Below are 24,151 nucleotides of genomic sequence, written 5' to 3'. Positions count from 1 at the left end.
CAATATTATTGACTATATTTCCTATGCTGCACCTTTTATCCCATGACTCTGAATTTTTCTCAGCTTTTAATGAGGTAGATTGCTCATCTTTGTTTCATTTAGTTCTTTTCCTAAAATTTTACCTTGCCCTTTCATTTTGAGTATATTTACTTTACTCCTCATTTTATGTGACTTTTGTATATTAGAGGAAACCGCTACTTTTCCTAATCTTGAAGGAGTACCCTCGTGCAGGAATGTTTCCTGTGTAGACTGTGCACCTGGCCGCATAGGGTGGGGTTCCTGGGGCAGTGTGCACCTGGCCACTCTTGTGGGGCAGCAGGGAGGGTGAAGTGGATGTACACCAGATGCTTCCAGAGGGGAAGGTCTGGATAGATAGGTGGGGTGGGTGCATGCTGGACTACCCTGGTGGGATGGCTGGAGCTGAAGCCTCTATGGGCTATCTGGTTCTGGATTCAGGGCCATTGTGGTGGATGTAGGAAAGGATGTGTTTTGCGGGAACAGCAAGACTTAGTGTGGGCCAAGGGGTCCAGGGCTCACTGAAGTGGCAGGCTGCCTAGGGTGCCTGGACCCTGCCCTCATCTGGGCTGTCAAGTTGAAGGAGGAACACAGACAATGGTATTCATCACCACCTCTGACCCAGAGAGCTTTCCAGCAATCGGTCCACCATTTGGTGGATGCTCTAAGGTTAGTAAATGGGTTTCTTTTGCTTAATGTCTAGTTGCTCTGTAAACCACTTTTTTTTTTTTTTCTGAGCCCCAAGTTGCAAATCTATATGCAGGCCCCTCAGTGATGTCCCTCCTTGCTGCTCTTCTCAGCATCGGGAGTAGAGTTCCTGTCATTACCATGTCTCTGTCTCTCATGCCATTTTATATGTGGTTCCTCTGTTCTTCGCTTTGCAGAAGCTACTCAATGACCTTTTAGATCTTTAGTAGGAAGTGCTCTATATGTAGGTATGGACTCTGAGTCTGTGAGAGGAGGTGACTTCTGGGTGCTCCTATGCTGCCATCTTGAACGCCTTCTTCCTTCCAGTACTGTATTTAATAGGAATGGTCAAAGTGGGCATCCTTGTCTTGATTCTTATTTTAGAGGAAGTACTTCAATTTTTCTCCATTCAGTATAATGTGAGTTATGGGTTTGTCATATATGGGCTTTACTATTACCGAGGTAGATGGCTTCTTTATCCAACATGTTTTTTTTTTTTTTCCTATCGTGAAAGGATGTTGTATTCTATCAAACTTTTTTCCACATCTATTAGATAACCTTGTGATTTTAATCTTTCAGTTTATTGTGATGCATTACATTTTTTGATTTGCATATAGTGAACCATTTTTGCATCTCAGAGATAATCCCACTTGGTCCTGGGGCGTAATTCTTCTAACTTACTCTTGAATATACTTGCAAAAATTTTCAAAAAAACATTATCAACTGAATTCATCAGTGGTATTTATCAGGACATAGTTTTCTTGAGGTATCTTTATCTAGTTTGGGTATCAAGGTAATGCTGGCTTTGAAGAAAGAGTTTGGAAAGTGATCCCTCCATGATGATTTTGGAAGAGCTTGAGGAAGATTGGTGTTAATTCTTCTTGAAACATTTGGTGGAATTCTCCAGTCAATCTATTTGGTCCAGGAGTTGTCTGTGTTGGAAAGTTTTGGATCACTGGTACAATTTTTTTTACTATTTGTTCAGCTTTTCTATTTCTTCCTGATTCAGTCTTTATAGGCTGTGTGTTTTTAGAAGTATATTTTTTTTTCTTGGTTATTTACTAGTCTCTTGAAATTATTCACATTTCCCTAGTATTAGTTGTAATGTCTCCTTTTATTTCTGATTTTGAGTCATCTTTTTTCTTAGTCTAGCTAAAAGTTTGTTCGTTTTATCTTTTTGAAGAACCAGTTCTTAGTTTTATTGATCCTTTCTACTGTTTTTCTGGTCTGTGATGTTTCATTTCCACGGTGATGTTTATTATTTCCTTCCTTCTGCTAACTTCGGCATCAATTTGTAAGTTTTTCTAGTTCCTTGAGGTATAAAGCTAGGCTGTATATTGGAGAATTTCTTAATCTGTGTTTATTGGTATAAACTTTCCCCTCAGAACTGCTTTTGTTGCATCTTATAAAATTTGATATGTTACTTTCTTTTGAAGACAAGCTATTTCTGTTTTCTTCTTTGACCCATGGCCTTTTTTTTTTAAGTGTGTTGCTTAGTTTTCACTTATATGTGGACCTTCTCACTTTGATGACTTTTTTCATACCAACTGTCATCAGAAAGCACAGTAGTTATGATTCGAGTTGTCTTAAATTCACTGAGGATTGTTTTGTGGCTTAGCACATGATCTGCCCCAGAGAAGGATCCATGTACACTTAATGTGTCTTCTTTTTTTGGATGAAATGTTCTGCATCTGTTAAGTCTATTTGTTGTAGTGTGTGGTTCACTTCCAATGTTTTCATGTTGATTTTCTGTCTGAGTGATCTATCCATTGCTGACAGTGGGGTATTAAAGTCCCCTAGTACTATTGTATTGCTCTCTCTTTCTCCCTTCAGACCTGTTAGTATTTGCTTAATACATTTGTTGGTGCTCAGGTGTTGGGCGCATACGTGTTTATGATTTTATGTTACATCTTCTTGATGTATTGACCCCATAATTATAAAATGACTTCCTTTGTTTTTTGGGGTTTGTTTTGTTCTGTTTTTGGCTTCAAGTCTATATAGTCTAAGTGTGGCTATGTCTGCCCCTTTTCAGCCTCTGTTGGCTTAGAATATCAATTTCCATCCTTTCCTTTTAGTCTTAAAGAGTCTCTTTAGAGCCGAAATGAGCCTCCTGAAGCAAAATTTGGGTCTTGTTTTCTCTCCATCCTGCCGCCTCATGCTTTTTGATTGGTGAGCTAAATCCATTTACATTTAGGGTGATGACTGATGTGTCAAGAGTTACTGTTGACATTTTATCTTTTGCCTTATTTTTTCATATTTTTTTCTTTCCTGTATACCTTGAGTAACTTGGTTTTCCATGGATTTGTTTAGTCTCCCATTTTTATTATGTCTGTGTGTCTGCTCTAGATTTGTGTATGTGGTTATGATGAGATTTATCTGTAACATATCATAGGTTAAATACTCCTTTTCTGCTGAGAGCAGCTTATCTTCTTGCACCTATAAAGGTTCAATGCTTTTATTCTTGCCCTTCTATATATTTGATGTCACAAATTATCCCTTATAATACTTTATCAAGTGGTAATAGCTATAGTTACTGTCAGTGCTATACTGTTAGCTATAGTACTGTTAGTGCTGTTAGTACTCTTACCCTTATGCTAGAGTTATACAGGACACTTTCCTAAATCTGACCACCTATCACTTTAATCAAGAGTTTTACATAGTTTTCTTTTTTTGTGTGTTTCAGCTTGAAGAGCTTTAAATATTTCTTGTAAGACAGTTCTAATGGTGTTGAACTCCCTCAGTTTTCGTTTGTCTGTTGAGGCCTTTATTTTCTCCTTTAATCTGAAAGATAACTTTGCTAGTGTATTGTTGGCTGGCAATTTTTATCTTTAAGTGGTTTGAATATGTCATTCCACTGTGTTCTGGCCTGTAGAGTTTCTGCTTTGAAATCTGCTATTAGCTTAATGGGGGTCCCTTTGTAGGTTGTTTTCTTTCCCTGGCTGCCTTTAAATTCTTTAGAACTGACTTGACAGTTTTAATATATTGTGTTTTGGAGAAGATATTTTTGTCTTTAGATAATAAAGTGTTATGTTGGCTTCCTATCCAGTTCTTTGCCAAGTTTGGGCACTTCTTTATAAAATCTCTGCCCCTTCTCCCTCTCTTCTGGTATACCTATTAATCTTAAATTGCCTTTTAAAAAAATTAAAATTAGAGTTAGTTAACATATACTTTAGTTTCAGGGTAAAGTTGAGCGATTCATCAGTTGCATATAACACCCAGTGTTCATTACGTTAAGTGCTCTCCTGAGTGACCATCACCCAGTTATGCCATCCCCTCACCCACCTCCCCTCTAGCAACCCTCAGTGTGCTCCCTATAGTTAAGTCTCTTATGGTTTGCCTCCTTGTTTTTATCTTATTTTATTTTTCCTTCCCTTCCCCATGTTCATCTGTTTTAATTCCACATATGAATGAAATCATGGTATTTTACTTTCTCTGACTGATTTTGCTTAGCATAATACACTCTAGTTCCATCAATGTCATTGCAAATGGAAGGACTGCACTTTTTTGATGGCTAATATTCCATTGTGTATGAATACCACCTATTCTCTATCTGTTCATCTGTTGATGGACATCTGGGCTCCTTCCATATTTTGGCTATTGGGGACATTGGGATGCAGGTGCCCCTTGGAATCCCTGTGTTTGCATCCTTTGGGTAAATAGTAGTGCAATTGCTGGGTCATATTTTCAACTGTTTGAGGAACCTCCATACTGTTTTGCAGTGTCTGCACCAGTTTGCATTCCCACCAACAGTATAAGAGGGTTCCCCTTGCTCCATATCCTTGCCATTAAGCTGGCCTTTCTGATGGAGTCCCAAAGTTGTCATAGTGTTTGTTTTTTAAATCTCAAGTCTCTTTTCTCTTCTCCCTGAATCACTTCTAATTCCTATTTTTGAGCTCTTATTCTCCATCTGATCTACTCTCTTTCCAACCCTTTCTAATGCTCTCTTGATTTCATTTATCCAGTTCTACAGCTCCACCATTTCTGTTAGGTTGCTTTTAGACTTTCAATTTCTTTAGTAAAGTACTCCTTTTCTATAATGTTGCTCACGAGATTGTGTTGCTTTTTTGAGTTTTCTTGTAGTTTGCTGAATTATTTCATAATAGTTTTAACTATCAGTTATACCTCAGTAGTTTGTATCTTTGGCGTGGGATGCTGGAAAATTGTCATTCTGTGGTACCATATTTCTGCCTAATCACATAAGGTGTTTACTACTTTGAATGAGGCAGTAGCACTTTACATCAAAAATTATCATTTTTGTGCTGTTATGTTTTCCAGAAGGTGGCACTATCACCCAGGTTTATTAGTTTCTCTTGCCAGAACTGACTGCTAAGGTTGGGACTGTGTGCCCAAAAAATGAAACAAAACCGGTGGAGAAACATAAGGTGGGGGGGGGGGGGGCTGGCAGATTTAATGGGTATTCCCAGAGGTCGGTGGGTAGTCCTCTTGGCAGGATCCTAAGGAGAACATTGGGAAAAGCTGTCCTTCAGTTCTGTCTGCTTTCCTTTGCCTCCCCTCCAGTCACTGCAGGCTCTCCTGAGAGGGAGCAGTAGGTCCCTTCAGTTACAGAAGGCACAGCTGGACCTACTCCTGCTCAGTGCCTTCTCCCTTTACCTCCTCTGCCAAAACAGTATCTAGGGGAGTGCTTCCCCCCACCCCCTGGGCACTGTACGCTCCTTTGAGATATACTCCACCCACTTTCAGGTATACAGATGGATGGATCTTCCAGGTCCTGGTGCACTTTTGTCTGGTCATGGATATCCAATCAGTTGTCAATCATAGCGGCGGGGAGGGAGAAGGAAAGACTCATGTCCCTGTAATGCCATTTTCACTCTTCACTCTTACAATGGTTAAAGATAAGCCAAAAATTAGAAACAATTTTCCAGTTTTGAGACATAATTGACAGGTAGCACGAAGTTTAAAGCGTACAGTATTTAGAGATGCCAGGGTGGCTCAGGTCATGATCCCAGGGTCCTGGGATAGAGTCTCGCATCAGGCTCCTTGCTTAGCGGGCAGCCTGCTTCTTCCTCTGCCTGACGCTGCCCCTGCTTAGCTCTCTCCCTGACAAATAAATAAAAATCTTTAAAAAAAATAAAGTGTACAGCATTTGAGTTACATATAGGAAGTGATTACCCCAAAAAGTTTAGTTAACATCTACCACGTCATACATAAAAAGTAAAAAAAAAACCTTATCTTTGTGATAAGAACTCTTCAGATGTACTCTCCTAACAGTGTTGTCTGCTATGTGGTCGTTGTTAACTGTAGTCATCATGTTATGCATTACATTCCGAGTACTTAACTGTCTTATACTTAATATGTTTTGACCACTTCCATCCAGTTGTCCCTTAATCCCCACTTCTGGTAAGCACAAATCTGATCACTTTTTCAATGAGTTTATTGTTTTGTTTCAAATTCCACATGTGAGACCATACAGAATTTGTTTTTCTCTGATTTTTTTTCACTTAGCATCATGTCCTCAAGGTCCATCCATGGTGCCTTAAATGGCAGGAATTCTTCATTGTTGATTGTTGGATAATTCCATTGTGTTTGTGTGCATATATGTGAACATAAACATATATGTACCACAACTTCTTTATCCATGATCCACAGATGGATAATTAGGTTGTTTCCATGTGTTGGTTATTGTAAGTAATGCTGTAATGACCACGGAAAGACAAATTATTTTTTCAAGTTAGTGTTTTTGTTTTCTTCAAATAAAGATCCGGAAGCTAAAATGCTGGATCATATGGTAATTCTATTTTTAATTCTTTGAGGAACCTCCATACTGTTTTCCATATGGCTGCACTAATTAATTTGCATTCCTACCACCAGTAACAATGTACAAGGGTTCCCTTATCTCCACATTCTAGCCAGCATTTAATTCTTGTCTTTATTATATTATTCTAACAGGTGTGAGGTGATATCTCATTGTGGAAATCATTTGCATTTCCCTAGTGATCGATAATGTTGAGCACCTTTTCCTGTACCATTTGGCCACTCATCTATCTTCTTCAGACAAATGTCTTCTTGAGTTCTTTCCTGCTTTTTAATCAGATTGGGTTTTTTGCTTTTGAGTTTTATGAGCTCTTGGTATATTCTGTATATTAACCCCCCTTATCAGATAAGATTTGTAAACCTTTTTTTCCCATTCCATAGGTTGTATTTTCTTTTTGTTCATTGTTAGCTGTGCAGAAACTTTGTAGTTTGAGGTCTTGTTTATTTTTAGGTTGCTTGTGCTGGAGGTGTTATTGCCAAGACCCATGTGAAGGAGCTTTTTCCCCCTTGTTTTCTTCTAAGAGATTTATGGTTTCAGGTTTTAAATCATTCATCCATTTCAAATTTTTTTGTGAGTGATGTAAGATACAGGTCTACTCTCCTTTTTTTTTCCATTTTAATAATTTTATTATAGAAGAAATTCTGAGATCAGTTTTTTACTCTGTCTGCCATTCCTTTTTACATAACTACCTTAAATGGTCTTCCTGATAATACAGACTTTAACCTACTCGTTTGTTTAGTAACTAGTCATGGGGCTTTATGATCCTCATTAGATCTCCTTCTCTTATCAGCTCAGCAACCACAGTATCCCAGGCACAGAAGAGTAAGGCAAAAATTGTTTATGAAAAACACAATGAAAGTGTAATGTACAGAAAGACAACTTGGCATAAATCAAGTGACCTTCACTCTTCTTCATGCAGACATGGAATTCTGCTAGCAGCATCTGTTGGATAGACTGTCTTCTCTCCATAGAGTACTGGCTCTCTTGTCAAATATTAGGTGACTATACTTGGGTTTTAGATAGCTTCTCAGTTCTGTTCCATTGGTCTCTGGGACAGTTTTTATGCCAAGACCATACTGTTTGGATGACAATAGCTTTATAGTATAGTTTGAAATCAGTAAGAGTGATGCTTCCTGCTTTGTTCTGTATTCTTAGGTTTACTTTGGCTATTTAGGATGATTTGTGGTTCCACATAAATTTTAAAATCATTTTTTCTACGTCTAAAAAAATGCCATTGGAATTCTGATAAGGATTGCATTGAATCTATAGATGGCTTTTCAGCAATTAATGAACGTAAATAGTTTTACATTTATTTGTGTTTTCTTCGATTTGTTTCATGTCTTAGAAAAGAGATCTTTCACCTCAAATTTATTAAGTATTTCACTGTTTTGGATGCTGTTATAAATGGGATTTTATTTTTTCAGATAAATTTATTCATATACAGAAACATTACTGATTTTTCTATGTTAACGTTACTGAATTTGTTGTTTAGATCTAACAGTTTTTTTGGTGGAGGCTTAGAATTTTCTTCTTGTCTGATTGCTATGGCTAGAACTTGCGGGACTCTGTTGAATGAGATTGGTGAGAGTGGGCACTGTGTTCTTGTTCCAGATCTTAAAGGAAAAGCTTTCAGTCTTTCACCATTGGGGATGATGTTAGCTGTGGGCTTGTCATATGTGGCCTTTATTATGTTGAGGTATATTCCTTCTTGAACCTACCTAATTTGTTAACATGAAAGGGTATTGTATTTCATCAGATTATTTTTGCATCTATTGAAATGATTTTCTTTCATTCTATTAGTATGACATATCATATTGATTGATTTGCCTGTGTGAAACCATTCTCCCATCTATGGGATTAGTCCCACTTGGTCATGATCAATGCTTCTTTTAATGTTCTGAATTTATTTGCTACTATGTTATTGAGGATTTTGCATGTATATACTAGAAGGATATTGGCCTGTAGCATCTTTTTCTTGTAGGGGTCTTCCCTGGCTGAAGTATCAAGGTAATGCTGGCCTCATAAAATGAGTTTGGGTGTGTTACCTCTTCCTCATTTTTTTTGGAGTTTGTGGAGGATTGCTCTTAATTCTTCTGAAAATGTTTGGTAGAACTCACCAGTGAAGCCACCCAGTCTTGGGTTTTTCTTCATTTGAATCAATAATCAAAAATATCTAGTTGCCTTTCTAATAATTGGTATGTTCAGATTTTCTATTTTGTCCTGATTTAGTCATGGTAGTTTGTATGTTCCAGACAATTTTTCTCTTTCTTCTGTGTGGTCCAGTTTCCTGCCATATAATTGTTCACAGTAGCCTTTTAACATTCTTTGTATTACTAGGGTAGCAGTTGTCATGTCTTCATGTAGTTTAGAATATTTTTTATTCCGGTCCTCTCCTTTTCCTTCATTAGTGTAGCTAAAGAGTTGTCAGTTACCTTCTTGTCTAAGAAGAAACTTGTAATTTTCTTAATTTGTTCTATTGTTTTCCTGTTCTCTATTTCATTTAATTCTTTTATAATCTTTATTGCTCACCTTGGGTTTAGCTTCATTTAGGAGCTCCCTGGTATCATTTAGTGCCTCTCTTGTTACTTCCACTTTAATTTTTCTTTGATCCCTTGGTTGTTTGGTAGAGTGTTGTTCAATTCTCATGTATTCATGAATTTTCTAGTTTCATACTGCTGAGATCAGAGAAGCTATCTATCTGGTATGATTTCAATCTTATTGAATTTGCTAAAACTCATGGTTTAATATTTGGTGTGTGTTTACGAAGAGTGATGTTCTGTTAAGGTCTATTTGCGCTATAGTGTTCTAATCTGCTGTGTTCTTTTTTTTAAAAGATTTATTTATTTTAGAGGGAGAGGGAGAATCTCAAGAAGACTCCCTCCTAAGCAAGGAGCCTAATGCAGGGCTCCATCCCATGACCCTGAGATCATGACCTGAGCCAAAATCAGGAGTTGGATGCTTAACTGGCTGAGCCACGCAGGTGTCCCCTCCAATTCACTGTGTTCTTATAAATTCTCTGTTTGGAGGAACTATGCATTGTTGAGAATAGAGTATTGAAGTCCCCAACTATTCTTACAGTGGTATTTATGTCTCCATTTAGCCCTGTTTTGCTATATGTATTTAGATGCTCTGATGGTGGGTGTATAAATATATACGATGGTTATCCCTTCTTGATGGAGTGACCTTTTTATACTAAACAGAATATTTAAACATTTTCCTCATCTCTTTTACCATTTTAAGTGTAATAGAGGTATAGATACCCCTGCCTTTTTTTTTTTTTTTTTTTGGTTACCATTTGCCTGAAATAACTTTTTCCATCCCTTCACTCTCAGTCTATGTGTGCCTTTAAGACTAAAGTGAGTGTTTTTTCAGCAGCATGTTCTTGGGTTTGGATTTTTATCCATTCAGCCATGTTAATGTCTCTTAGAAATTTAAACCATTTAAATTTGAAGTAATTAATGACATGTAAAGACTTACTGTAGCCCCTTTGTTGTTTTCTGGCTGTGGTGTAGATCAATTATTCCTTGTTTGTTATCCTGCTGTATTTTGGTATTAGTATGCTTTGGCTTCTTTGCCACGTTCCTTTGTGTAATTAGTGCAGGTTTTTTCCCTTGTGATTATCATAAGGCTTACCTTAAGTATTATAATTTTAAGATACTATAAGCTGGAAATAACTTCAATAGCATTCCTAAACTTTACATTGCTTGTCCTCCCCTTCACAGATTTGGTTATTAATGTTACAGTTTAATATTGTTTAACCAGTAGCAGAGTACTGTGGTTCTGCTTAGTTTTACTATATTTGTTTTTTAACTTTTCAGTGGAGCTGTAAGTAAATGATGTACCACCATTATCATATTATGGACTCTAACTGTGAATATGTATTTGCCACTACCAGTGAGTTTTAAGCTATTTTCTTATGTTTTATGATGTTAATTAGCATCCTTTCCCACCCAAACAAGTCCTTTTGGCATTTTTAAGACAGGTTTAGCGTTAACTCTCTGTTTTTGTTTCGTCAGGCATGTCTTTATGTCTCCATTAGTGAAGGACGACACCTTTGCTGGGTATAGAATTATTGGTTGACATTTTTTTCCTTTGACTATTTTGAATTGATCATCCTCTTCTCTCTTAGCCTGAAAAGTTTCTGGTGAGAAATCCCCCAATAGTCTAGTCTTTGGATGTTTCCTTGTCTGTAATTTCTCCCTTTTCTCCTGTAGTTTTAGTAATTAAGAGGTGTCTCAGTGTAGCCCTAGCAGGTTAAATCTATTTGGGGTCCTTTGGGCCTCATGGATCTGGATGTCCATTTCTTACATTATCTCTCCCTTTCTCTTATTATTCTCCTGGAATTCTTATAATGCAGATATTGTTTCTTTTGATGGTGTCCATTAGGTCCTGTAGGTATTCTTTTTTTCTTTCATTCCTCTGACTTGGTAATTTCAAATGTGTTGTCTTCTCAAATGTTGATTCAGCATGATTGTGCTTTTGAAGTTCTTTGTTGAGTTCTTATATGTGGCCACTGTGTTTTTCAACTTTAAGACTTCTGTGGGGTTTTTAAGTGTTTTTATATCCTTGAACTTCTCATTCTGTTAATGCATTTTTTAAAATTTTACTTGTGTGTGTGGGTTTTTTTTTCCCCCCAGTTCAGAAACTTCTCTAAAAGAACTATTCTGAATTTTTTGTATGACAGGTCATAGATCTCCATTTCTCTAGCACCAACTATTGGGGTTTTTTTTACCTATGAATTTGAGTAAGCAGTCTCTTCTTCCAGACATTATAGGTTCACTTTGGCAGAGACCATTCTTCACCTATAAGATCAGTTGGGTTTTTAGACTTGTATGCTGATGATAACCCTGGGTTGATGGGGCTTGCTGTTAGGGTCTATTTTTAGGCAAGTTCACTGCCCAAGTTCTGAAGTCAGGGGGGTAGAGGGCTGCTAAGTAAAGTTAGACAGGACTGCTGCCTTGATTCCCTGCTCCAGTGAGGCTGTATCATGAACTACACATTTACACGGGTTCTTTGGTCAGGCTTGCTAGACAGGGCTGAGTACTGCATTCAGAATATATGGCACAATGAATTAGTTTCTCTGCCTTGGCAGGGCAGAGGGTGGGCCATATTGGCTGCACAGCATATTGTTTGGAAACCTGAATCTGGCAAGACTGTACATGTGACCACTCGTTTTGCTCTGCTCTCAGGGAAAGCCATGGGCTGTGGTCTCTATTCATGGCCCATCACAGGCACAGCTGTTGTATGGTCTATGCAGTTTCCTTGTGCTCCGGTTACATTTCCTGGTCAGGTGAGCTAAAGGTTGTATTCAGCAATGCACAAGGATAGGATTTACCTCCCCTGCCCAGGCCCAGTATGTGGACTGGCTCCACAGCCCCCAAGGCTTCATGTTGGGGTCTTGACTCAGCCTGACCCATCCCCCTATTTCCAAACCACACTGTCAACCACTGGCTTGACTCTGTACAGGATTACTTCAGCCTATTGTACTCCCTGCTTGAGCACTGTGGGGCTTAACATGGTCTGGCCAGCCTTGCTTGGTTAGGCATGGCTGGGCTAGGACTCAGCCCCCCCTACTTAGGGACAGCCCAGGTTGCAAGGGCATCAAAGCTCTTTGTTGCTTCATTTCCTGGACAGACTGTACTACCATGTGCGGATGACCAATGCTCCTGGTTGGGACTGCTACTTGGGTCCTGCAGGTAGAAACTCAGTCTAACACGACGTGAGTGTCCATTATTGAAGCTCCTCTCCCCTTCTCTGTCACAGGAAAAATCCCAGTGATTGAGCCACACTTATTCTCCCAAAAGTCCTATAGGGCAAGACAGGAGCAGAGGCTTCCCAGGAGCAACCCAACATGTCGGGAGTGCCGAAGGTTTATCTGGGCTCTTGTCCCACTTGAAGAACTAGGTTCAGGGAGAAGTACAGCATGATCCTGCATCAGCTTAAGGGAGGGGCAATGTAGTCCTGGGACCATAATGTGCAGCTGCTTCTCTTACCTCTCTAATGCTGTCTTCATCGCTGTGGTTCATGGAGTTGCTTCAACTTCTTCCCTTTCTTTTAGGATTCTTCAAAGGTGTCTGTTCCATCCCTAATTGTTTGTTAGTTGTTCTTGTGCAGGCGGAGCAAAGTTAAGAAAGATCTATGTTGCCATCTTAGTGAGGTTACTCTAGAAATAACAATTTTAAACGTTTACCAGTTTGGGGGCCAAATAGGACACATAGCAATCTCAAGAGGAGTTTGCAAGGACCTTGGATCAAGTCTCTTCACTAGAGGGGTAGTGGACAGGTTTAAGAGGATGATTTGGGTGTGTGTGGGCATACGTCTGGGGGGGGGGGTTGCACTAGAGGGAGTCAGTAAGGTAGATTTCCTTCACAGAAAAGGATGAATCCTAGCACAGGCCACTGTCGTTGTACTACTGTCCTTTGGATTGTAGTCCTCTGTACAGCCAAAGCTAAACTTCTCCCTGATACGGAGAATGCTGAGCTCATGTCTGGAGTAGGAAGGGCCAAGGACCAAACCCTCTCTACATCCACCATGATTTGTCCAGACCATACAATAACCGTTGCATAGTTTCAGAATCCTGATGAAGCAGGAGAAAGCTACCATCTGGTCAGGCCTGGCTAATGACAAGGACTCAAAGACCAGAATATCTGATTACTTACTGTAGCAACGTGACTCTTTGGCTGAGTTCCTGTTATTTTCTCCAGCTTTAGAAGGCTGTCTGGGGCCCTTCCTGAGTCGTCAAGTATATCCAAATCCTTAAGGATTGCTCCTCCTGAATTCTATCTGGAAAGCTCAACAATCCGGAGTTTTGGCCCACATTTCACCCAGCTGGCAGCAGAATGACCTTTTTGCCACTCTGGTTCATCCGGTTCCACAGAATTGCAACTAGAATCTGGAAGCAAGACGTCTTATTTAGGAGTTTGAGAATAGAAACCTAAGCCCAAATTATAGATTTCTTAATAATTAGATGAAAATGATTTACTGCAGTATGATTTTAAGAGCTGCTTCCCCTCTATAGAAGCAATAGAAATTCTTATTATTCTTTCAAAGTGAATTTGAAGACAGTCCAAGTGTCCCAAATGGTGTTTATGATTTTCCTGCGGGTGGAGAAAGAGACTCAATTTCCCAGAACATCTTTTGAAAACAAATAGCATTTCAGAACATGGAGTGACCATGGATATGTAGGGATACATTATTTTCCAAAGAGCCTGGGTCATTTTCCATTCCCATAAGAGATGTCTGAAGATAGCAAATCCTTCACTTTTCAATTTTGTAATGTGATCTTTTGACCCCGCTTCACCCACCTCCAGTCCTGCACCCCATGTCTAGCAACCACCAATCTGTTCTTTGTATTTGAGAGCTTGTTTTTCCGTTGTTTTAGATTCTATATGCAAGTGAGATCATATGGTATTTGTCTTTCTCCATCGGACTTAATTCACTTAGCATAACGCCCTCAAGGTCTATCCATGTGTTGGCACAAATGGCAAGATATCATCCTTATTGTCGAATAATACTCCACTGTGTATATATACACCTTTTCGTTTTCCATTTATTTATCCATAGGCATTTAGGTTGTTCCTATATGTTGGCTATTGTATATAAGGCTGCATTACAGATGGGGGTCCATTAGTGTTTTCATGTTTCTTAGAAAATACACAGAAGTACAATTACTGGATGTTTATATTTTTGAGGAACCTCCATACTGTTTTCCATGGCAACTGCACCAATTTACACCGAATGTGCATAAGCATTCCCTTTTCTGGAGTCTCTAAAACTTCTTTTTGATGTTAGCTATTCTGTGAAATGAGAAGTGATATTATTGTGGTTTTTGTTTGCATTTTCTAATGACTAGTGTTGCTGATCCCCTTTATATTAATATGTTTGCCATCTGTAGGTCTTCTTCAGAAAATGTTCAGATCCTCTGCCCGTTTTTAAACCAGATTGTTTCCTTTTTTGCTATTGAGTTGTAGTTGTTGTTGTTTAACCCCTTGTCAAATTTATGGTTTGGGCATATTTTCACCCATTCAGTAGGGTGCTGCTTAATTTTGTTGATGATTTCCTTCACTGTGGTGAAGCTTTTATTTTTGCTTTAGTTGCCTTTGCTTTTGAAGAGTAAAAAAAAAAAAGTCATCAAGACTGACATCAAGGAATTGATCACCATGTTTGAAAGTCTTTAATCCATTTCGAGTTCATTTTTGTATATGGTGTAAGTAAGTTAGTGCGTCATTTGCAGTCTGCAGGAGGCTGGCCCATTTTCCCAGCACCATTTATTAAAGAGACAGTCCTTTCCCACTGATGACAAATGAGCCAAGAATATACAATTAATTGATCACATATGCATGGATTTGTTTCTGAGCTCTCCTGTTCCACTGACCCATGTGCCTTTTATTTATTCCTGTACGAGCCTGTTCTGATGACCATAGCTTTGTAATAGTTTGAAAGCAGGTAGTATGATGCCTCAGGCTTTGTTCTTCTCAAGATTGCTTTGCGTATTCAGAGGCTTTTGTAGTTCCATGTAAATTTTAGAACTCTGTTACTTTTCTGTTAAAAATGGTATTGGAATTTTGATAGCGATTGCACTGAATGTGTGGATTGCTTTGAGAAGTATGGACATGTTAAGAACATGAATTCTTCCAATTCCACGACCAAAGAGTACCTGATGAAAGACATTGATGAAGACGTTTTATATTTTTCACCTCCTTGGTTAAATTTAGTCTTAGGTATTTTATTCTATTTCAACAGCTTATCATGCAACTTTACTGAAATTGTTGATTAGTTCTAAGTTTTTGGTGGAGTCTTTAGGGTTTTCTATGTGTAGTATCATGTCTTCTGCAACTAGTTTTATTTTTTCCTTTCCTATTTGGATGCCTTTCTTTTTCTTGCCTTGTTGGTCTGGCAAGGACTTCCAATGCTATGTTGAATAAAAGTGGTGAGAGAAAACATCTTTGTTCCTGAGTTTAGAGGCAGAGCTTTCAGCTTTTCACCACTGAGTGTGACATTACTTCTGGACCTGTCACATATGGCCTTTATGATGCTGAGGCACATTCTCTCCAGACCCACCTTGTTGAGAGTTTTTATCATAAATGGATGTCGAATTTTGTCAAATGCTGCTTCTGCATTTTTACAGAATGATTGTATGCTTTTTGTTTATGCATCACAGTGATTAACAAATGGTGAACCATTCTTGCTTCCTTGGAATAAAGCACTTGATCTTGGTGTAGGACTCTTTTTATGCATTGTTGAGGGGTTTGGGATTTATATTCATTAGGGATACTGGCCTGCAATTTTCTTTTCTTCTGGTGTCTTTGCTGTGATAGCAAAGTAATGCTGACCTCAAAGTTAGCTTGGAAGTGTTTCCTCCTCTTGAATTTTTTGAAGACTTTAAGAATTTACCGGTGAAGTCCTCTGCTTTTGGGAGTTTTGATTACGGATACGTTCTCCTTACTAGCAATTGGTTTGTTCTTATTTTCTATTTCTTCACCATTCTGCTTTGGTAGGTTTTATGTTTCTAGTAATTGCTCTACTTCTTTTTGTCTTGATGAGTTTAGCTAAATGTTTGTCAATTTTGTTTTATACCTTCAAAGAAACAGGTTTTACTCTCTATTTCTGCTCCCATGGGTCTTCGGTTTTTCTTTTTCTAGTTCCCTGAGGTGTAAATCTGTTAGAGATTTTTGTTTCTTTATGTAGTTATCACCATGGGAAAAAAAAATAAATTTGGGTAAAAGAGATACACCTAATGGTTACCATGTTTAAGCATATAGGTAAGCATGTACATTCACTTTGTTAGGCAATCAGCTCAAGAATTCCTGAGGGAAATTAACTCACAGCCTGTGGCTCCCACCATCCCACTTTCTGCATCTGTGAAGTTGACTGTTCTGTGTATTTCACAAGTGAAATCGTATAGTATTTGTCTTTCTGTGACTGGTTTATGAGATAATGTCAAGGTTCATCCAGTTGGATTATTCAGGTATAAAAAGAAATGGACACATCTTCCATTCTATTATACCACATTTTGTTAATCCACTCCTCAGTCAATGGCTATTTGCAATCCATCCTGTGAAAGATGCTGCTATGAACACGGGTATACAGAGAATATTGAATCTTAACCCCTCCTGTGCATAAGGAACCTCCCAAGGAGGCACTCAATGCATCTTTAAGACTCTGTCCCTGGCTGTGATTCTAGTTTAGTCTGTCTGGAGTGGAGTGGAGTTAGAAGTGTGTAAGCCATTCAGGTAAAAGTAACCTTCCAATGTTGTAGCATCAGGATGCAGGATTACAACTCTTGGGCACTAGAGTATGACCTGATTTGCACCACTGCTCTCTACTCCCTTTTAGCAATAAACATAATATGAAGAGGACAAGTTGGATTTTGGCTTTCTTCCCTTCTTGAACCCATTTTCCATACGAAATGTTTGCCAGTTTCTGTTGAGTCCCTCAGTGCAAATGAAACTAAAGCATAAGGTCACATGTGAAGCCCAGCTGTACCTGTCATAACCTCTGGAAAGGGCAGGAGTGATCGTTGAGAATCAGGAATGAAGACTTGCACTAGAGCTGTACTGGGTTACAGTGCGAGGCTCGTCCAAGCTGCGAACAGGGCCGTTTCCGATAGAAAGGTTCTGAGGTTCTGATGAGGGAAGAAAGAAAAATGACGGTCAGAGTGTCTCTGGTGAATTCCAAGTGTACACTGAACTTCTGAATACTGGCTGATCAAGTCTGAAGGACAGGTGTCCAAGGCTGGAAGCTAAATCAGTAACCTATTTCTCGGGAGATTTCTGTCAGCCTTCACAGCCTTAAACTGCAGAACCACACTTTCCTACCTTGTAAATTGGAAATGATCTTACAAGTTTAGTAAGAAAAACTCTGGTTCCTGATTGAAGCACAGGCTTCTCCCTAATGTCTGTGTATGTAGAGAAGAGGTTCAAGATTCCTAAGAATAAGGTCACTTTGCTATAGTTGAAGTTAAAATACTGGGAGGGAATGGCCCTAAAAATCCAACAAAGAACAATAAAGGGTGAGGTGTTTGAATCTGTTATGATTTAGACCAGGGGCTTTACATGTCCATGAGCATACAATGGTAGGGTGTGAGTGACCTCACAAAGAGTTGATTATGAGTCAGCTAGAGAGAGGATCACTTATGGCACTATAAACTTGCATCTGCCCTGAATCAACTAGATGCTAAAATAATCTTTTCGAGAACCTTCTATATCTTTAATTCAGTATACAGATGGAGGCAAAGCTAGTTTTATTGCAACCCTGTATCAGACTTGTCTATGAGCACCATTTTATTGGATCACTTCGTGTCTTTGAGGCTACTGTTGTAACGAGCTCCTTTAGTGCCTTATCTCAAATGAAGTCATGCAATAGGTCTTTACTAGCTTATGCACGCCAACCTCAGCTAGCTTCTGGCTTTAAGGGAAGGAGCCATCTCCGTAACCGAAAGCACTCATTTACCATTTCAAATGTTCTAGGGGCTTTTAAATTTATGCTACGTCGAGGCTGCCTGTGCTCTAGGGATGGAACACCATCCCCTCGATGATGGCACATTTGCTCACGACATGGTTTACGGAGTATTTTAAACCCCCCGTTGAGACCTGCTGAGAAAAAAATTTTCAGAGCATTATTGCTTATTGACAATGCACCTGGTCACCCAAGAGATCTGCTGCTGTGCCACACAGCGGGTGGTTTGCATGCCTTCTAGAGAACCATCAAGGAGTCATTGCTACTTGCAAGCCTTCTACATTGTAAGGCTCTACCTTCCATAAATAGTGATTCCTCTGATGGATGTGGGCCCAGGAATTGACAACATTATGAAAAGGATACAGCATTTTAGATACCACTAAACACATTGGTGATTCATGGAAAGAGATCAAAATAGAGTATTGACATTAACAGGAGTTTGGAAGAAGTTGATTCCAACCCTCATGAAGGGTTTTGATGGGCTCAGGATGGAAGTAACCATGGAGATTTGTATAAGAGCAAGAGAACTACAGTTAGAAGTGGAGCCTGAAGATAGGACCGCAGTGCTGCCACCTCACGGTCAAACTTGAGAAGGGGCTGCCTCGTAGGGATAAGCAAAGAAATTGGTTTGAAGTAAAATCTACTCCTTGTGAAGATACTGTTAAGATTGTTGTAAGCCCTTTGTTGTCATTTCAACCCAGCTAACAAAGCAGAGACAGGGTTTGAGAGGATGGACTCCAGTTGTGGAAAAAAAATGCTGTCGAACAGCATCGCACGCTCCAGAGAAACTGGCAGCCCCCCCCCCCCCGCCCCGAAGCAGGACCCTCCGCCAGCAAAAAGATTAACCATCGGACCTCTCACTGAGTATAACCATTTAAAGCAATAAAGTATTTCTTCATTTAGTTATGTGCCTTTTTAGAGACTGACATGCATTGGAAAAACCAAAAAATTCACTTCCATGAGGTGGTCTGCCAGCACAGCTGGCCTCAGGGCCACCTTGATATCGTTCAGATGTTTTTCTCAGTCACTAGTTATTTTCTGATTACTTAAATGTTCAAAGTTTGATATATAGTGCAGTTCTTAATTAGCATAGAACTTACAATTCAGCTGGCACCGAATAATCGCTTCCTTCTGCAGGGTACCTAGAGGAGCAAGACCGTGTCCAGGTCAGTAGTACAAAGTCAGCTTCACCATTACAGGCTGAGCAAATACATGTTTCAGCAAAGTACTCGATGATTGTGTGCCTCCATTGCCTAACCAATACATTTTTTCGATACTAGCACCTACCTCATGGATAAAATGAGTTACAATACACCACTATATGGTAGCCCTTCAAATGTGAGTTTATCATCTGAGCAGTGTCTGGTTTGCTGGGGACTTGTACATAGTCTCATTTGAGCCTCGTGGATGGCTCTGTAAACGAAGTAAGGCACATGTCATAGAGTTGGATCCAAACTGTTATCATGTTTCCTGGTCAAGCCGCTGAGAACATTCTGGGATTTACTGACCTGAAGTTGTACACCAGCAGCAGGTTGTGTCTAAAACCCCAGATTTAAGGAATCCCATTTCACAAAAGCTTACCTGGATTACTATCTTGTCACAATAGCCAAATCTTTCATGATACCTGCAAGTTCAGTGCTTTCCCCAAGTAGCATTAGGAAGAAAACTAAGTTAGCAGAAAAGAGAATGGAGTCTGTGCGCAACTATGGACTGTTTTTTCTCAGAGTCTCATTCAGGGATCGTAACTAATTCAGTGGGGTCCTAGGATCTTGTGACCTAAAGACCCCTTCACTTAGCACTGAGAAAATCCCCAGTAAGATGCAAATAGTTCCAACATCTTCCCAATAAGGATATTGTTTAGATCCATACCTCAGTTCTCCAAAATCTGGATCAGATTGTTGTAAGACAAATGACAGAGCTCGATAGGTTATAAAAACATTAGGATAGGAAAGAGAAGTACATTTGTGGTTTCTGCTAAGAAATCCAGAACATTAGAGAGCTCTATAAGCACCCTCCACAGAGACTAATGAAAGCAAACTACAAGCCCAAGAAGGTAGAAATATCCAAATTTTACAGACACTGGTCCTAGTCATGCTCCTTTAACCCCAATCCCACAATTATTCACAACAGAATATGTAATCAATCAGTAATGGAATTCAAGGTCAACTACAGTCCTCCAACTAGTCATCTATCGTAACTAAATTAGAAACTTTAACTCAAGAGAAATACTTAATACTGAAGGATGAATAAAGTATTTCTGGGTTGTCAGAGGGTTTAGACATGAATGTAAAATATTAGTCCAGTTTTTCCTCCTTGGGTCCCAGGAGCTGAGACAACATCACACGATTTAATCATTCTGAACCCATGTGGCTCCTCTGAGGTAGGGCCAGATGTAATCAGAAGGATTTATAGGGCGTAAAATTCAGAATGGATTAGGAAAGCATTTTTGTGTCCTGCCCAGTACATCCTAAATCAAAGTCCCCTGAATGGACTGGGGAGGTTGTCATGGCAACTAGCAAGCTGAGCCCATGGAATGTGAAGGCAAACAATAGAGTGGTAACGGCAGACAGAGCCTGCTTCTGCCCAGGTACAGTGATGGGTAGACGTGTGCAACTGTGACCACATTTTTTTGTACCTTCTTGCAATGGTGGCCGCTTGTTTGAAATGTACCAGGTGTCCCTTTCCAAATGTCAGTAAAAACAGTGCTACTGACAGAAGCCCAAGAAAAATCTGCACCAATAGGTATGTGCGGTCGTAGACAAAGCCCCGGAAGGCTACTCGCCTAACAGGGCACGAAAATTTCCAAAAGGAGGTCGAAGCACATGTAAGGTTAACTCCACTGACTCTGTAGTGCCACCTTGTGTCCAGTTAGGTACTGAAAATTTACTAAAAGCCAACCCTCCAAGCTTGGTGGGGCCGCAGAAGGGCAGGCTCAGAAAGAGTCGGAGGGGAGTGTGGTCGGGGTCAGTAGTCCCTTTAAATATACGGAATCACAGTTAATGAGAATAGGTCCACTAACAATTTTGGCCAAATCTGAAATGGAATAAGGAAAACAGGCCACATCACCTGTCTCAGTAAAGATTCTAGGAAGCTTCCTGGGGGCCAGGAGCTGGAGGAAGGGAGGGCAAAGACAGACTCAGGGTGGAGGATTCTTAAATAGACTTTTGCAAAGAGATTTGGTGGTCGTTGTTCATTCAGCCATGCTGGGAGCATAAATAAATGTCAGCATACCCGTGAACAAAATTTGGTAGCAAGATGACAGCATTTGTTCAAATTGAGTCTTAGGCCCCCCTCTTAGGTCTCCCACAATCACCAGGAAAAACCATAATCAAGTCTCATTTACTTTCAGCAGAAGTATAAAATGACCAAGCTGTGTCTGTTTCTTCCAGGGTTTGAATTTTTTGAAACAAGTGCCAAGGATAACATTAATGTCAAGCAGACGTTTGAGCGTCTTGTGGATATCATCTGCGACAAAATGTCCGAGAGTTTGGAGACGGATCCGGCCATCACTGCCGCCAAGCAGAACACAAGACTCAAGGAAAGCCCTCCTCCGCCACAGCCCAACTGTGGCTGTTAATGTCCCCCCCCACACACAGGCAGCTTGAGGGGGCACATCCCCAACAAACAGCATTTATAAATGGTCGAGTAACCTTCCTTTCTACTGCCTGGTAATTATTTGAGGGAAATCTTTGATGTCAGTGGCTCATACACGCATTCAATTTGTGGGAGGTTTCCTGTGTTAATGTGTGGCAAATATGTGATCTCAAATTTGTAAGGACTATCTATAAACATCTGGTATCTGCATGTAATTTGTTACTTGTCTTTGTAGGCTCTTTTTGTTTCCGATTTCTTCTCAAAAGTAATTAAGCTACTGCTGGGACCTCAGACTGTAATTTCACTACAACAATTTTGTGACACAGGTTCAAATTTGCGATTCGCTTGTAAGGATGACAACCAAGGAATTGCAAGAGGAGATCTCAGGAGACTGTCATGGGTCTGGTTTTCAGTCTTACTAATAACTAAAGAAACAAACACTGTGTTTGAAACCCTTGCAAATTTTTTAAGAGATTAAGCAATCATATTTCCCAGACCGGAACTAGATTTAATCCATCTTCTTTAGTTATGTAAACAATGACTCTCGGTGCCACTACTTCTGCCCAACATTTGGAATATTTGAGGGCGCAGACTGACAGGCATTACGTAACGAGTCTTTAAACCAAGAAGGGTAGGAACAGCTGCAGACTTCTCAAAAGACTTCCCCCCGATTCCTTAATAACTGTCCCCCCATTTATACACACACCATCCCTACCACTTTCTGGACCCATCACGCAGGCATGGAATAGAGATGAATTTGAAGCTTGGTAGAGCCCCTCTTCCCATGGGATAGAGACTTGCTTCCACAACCAGTGCCTTCTGTTCACACCTCACCTTACTTCTTTTACCCAATAGTTTAAGTTAAACAATATCCCAATGGCTCTAAGGTTGAGGAAAAGACAATTTTTATCTGTAATTTTTTAATCCCATTGTACCCAATCATATCCCTCCCCATTCAGTAAGCTTTTACAGGTGCTTAAGTTACTGAGAGAACACTCTTTAAGGTGAACCAACACTTCAGGACACCAGAAGCAATTTAGTGGGGGGAGGAGGAGAAAACCATTTGAACACCCGTATTTTTTCTCCCAGATCTTCTAAGACCGTCTGAGAATAACAAGCCAACAAATCTCACCAGCTGTTCTGATTGAGCCGCAGAAGGAAACTGGCATCCTTAGCTGTGCACAATACTGGCCTTTAGGAAGGCAGCAGGCACAGACGGGCAGCTTTAGAAGGACCATTTAGTTAGGGTGATTCTCTATCGCCCTTCAGCGCTGGTCATGTTCAAGATTGGTTTTCCTCTTTCCATAACTAGACACAGTTCTAGTCTGGGGTACAAGTCTATTGAGCAAGGTTACCGACAGGTTAAGTGTGTCGTTGGAATAATAACCATCTCCAAAAGTCAACGAACTAGGTCACACACATTATTACTAAGTTAGAAGACGAAGAGTATGTGTGGGACGTTTTCAACAAACCCAGGTCATTTCTCACCTGGAGCTTAGGATACAAGTATTTTTAATAAATTTCCACATCGGCACGCTGCAAGGCAGGCCTCAGCCTAGTGAAGGCGAGAATGTTTTAGATTTTACTAGGCCAACGAACTTCAAAAATCCTAGAACTCACAGTGAAGGGCAAGAGAAAGGAGGGTGACGAGCAAAGCAGACAGGTTTGCACCAGAAGTCCGTCTGCGGCATTTCTGGGACCGCCTAAGACTGTGGCCAAGGGCAAGGCTAAAGCTGTTAACTCACTTGTATGAAGCAGTAAGGCCAAGAAAACTTTCCTGTCCTGAGTCCCATTCCCATACACACGTGCAGATGTCAAGGACCGAAGTATGATGTTAAGAGGGCTCTTATAAGCCCCTTCCCCCATGTAGTATTGTAGAAGGGCCAACAAAATCAGGGTGAGAGAAGTGGAAGGGCCAGAGCTGAGTTTTGCTTTTGTGTAAACCCCTTCCCTGAAAACATCATTGCTAACGTCATTAATTGCCCCTACAACCAAAAGACCAAGTCAGAAGCCTACGTCGCATGTCAGGCATGCCTACGCTGAACTACTTTAATGCTGGTCACGGAAGCTTGATGGCCAAGTGTCATGGCCAAGGAACTCGATAATTTGTATTTTCCAATCTGGAGCCTTCCTAGTTCATTCTCTGTTCTGAAGCTCCCACCCTGGTGTGAATTTTACTGAGAAGTTTCCAGAGTGGACTGTCACAGAGCTCAGGTAAAGGCACACCTATAATCCTGCTATAAAGCTTGTGGGAAGAGAGAATATTCTCTAGTCCTCATTTCATGAAGAGATTTTAGTTTTAAAATTTGTTGTAAGAGTAACTAACACAACAGGGTTAACAGAGCTGCTGTTGTCATCTAACTATAATAAAAATGGAGCAGTGTAATTGCAAGGATTTTTAGCCTTTTTGCCACACACACACACACACTTAACCTCCTATATTCCCTCCAACTCCCACTACAGTCTAAATAACCATAAGTCATTTTTACCAATGGCCTACCAAATTTGTATTATTTTTTTAAGATTTTATTTATTTGACAGAGATAGAGACAGCCAGCGAGAGAGGGAACACAAGCAGGGGGAGTGGGAGAGGAAGAAGCAGGCTCATAGCGGAGGAGCCTGATG

General features: G+C 40.0%; 1 protein-coding gene across 1 annotated transcript in view; it reads left to right on the top strand.

Annotated features, from left to right (window-relative positions):
• Positions 1-22,306, top strand: part of RAB3C (RAB3C, member RAS oncogene family) — a 250,068-nt gene extending 227,762 nt beyond the window's left edge. The window contains exon 4 of the mRNA XM_008691395.2: positions 21,322-22,306. Coding sequence (XP_008689617.1) covers positions 21,322-21,509 — 188 coding nt within the window. The 3' untranslated portion in view covers positions 21,510-22,306. The remainder of the gene's footprint in view (positions 1-21,321) is intronic.
• Positions 22,307-24,151: the final 1,845 nt, after the last annotated feature.

The sequence above is a fragment of the Ursus maritimus genome, unplaced genomic scaffold (genome assembly GCF_017311325.1).
Source record: "Ursus maritimus isolate PB19 unplaced genomic scaffold, ASM1731132v1 scaffold_5, whole genome shotgun sequence".
NCBI lineage: Eukaryota > Metazoa > Chordata > Mammalia > Carnivora > Ursidae > Ursus > Ursus maritimus.
Note: the sequence above shows the minus strand (reverse complement) of the source record. Positions and strands in the feature narration are given on the sequence as shown.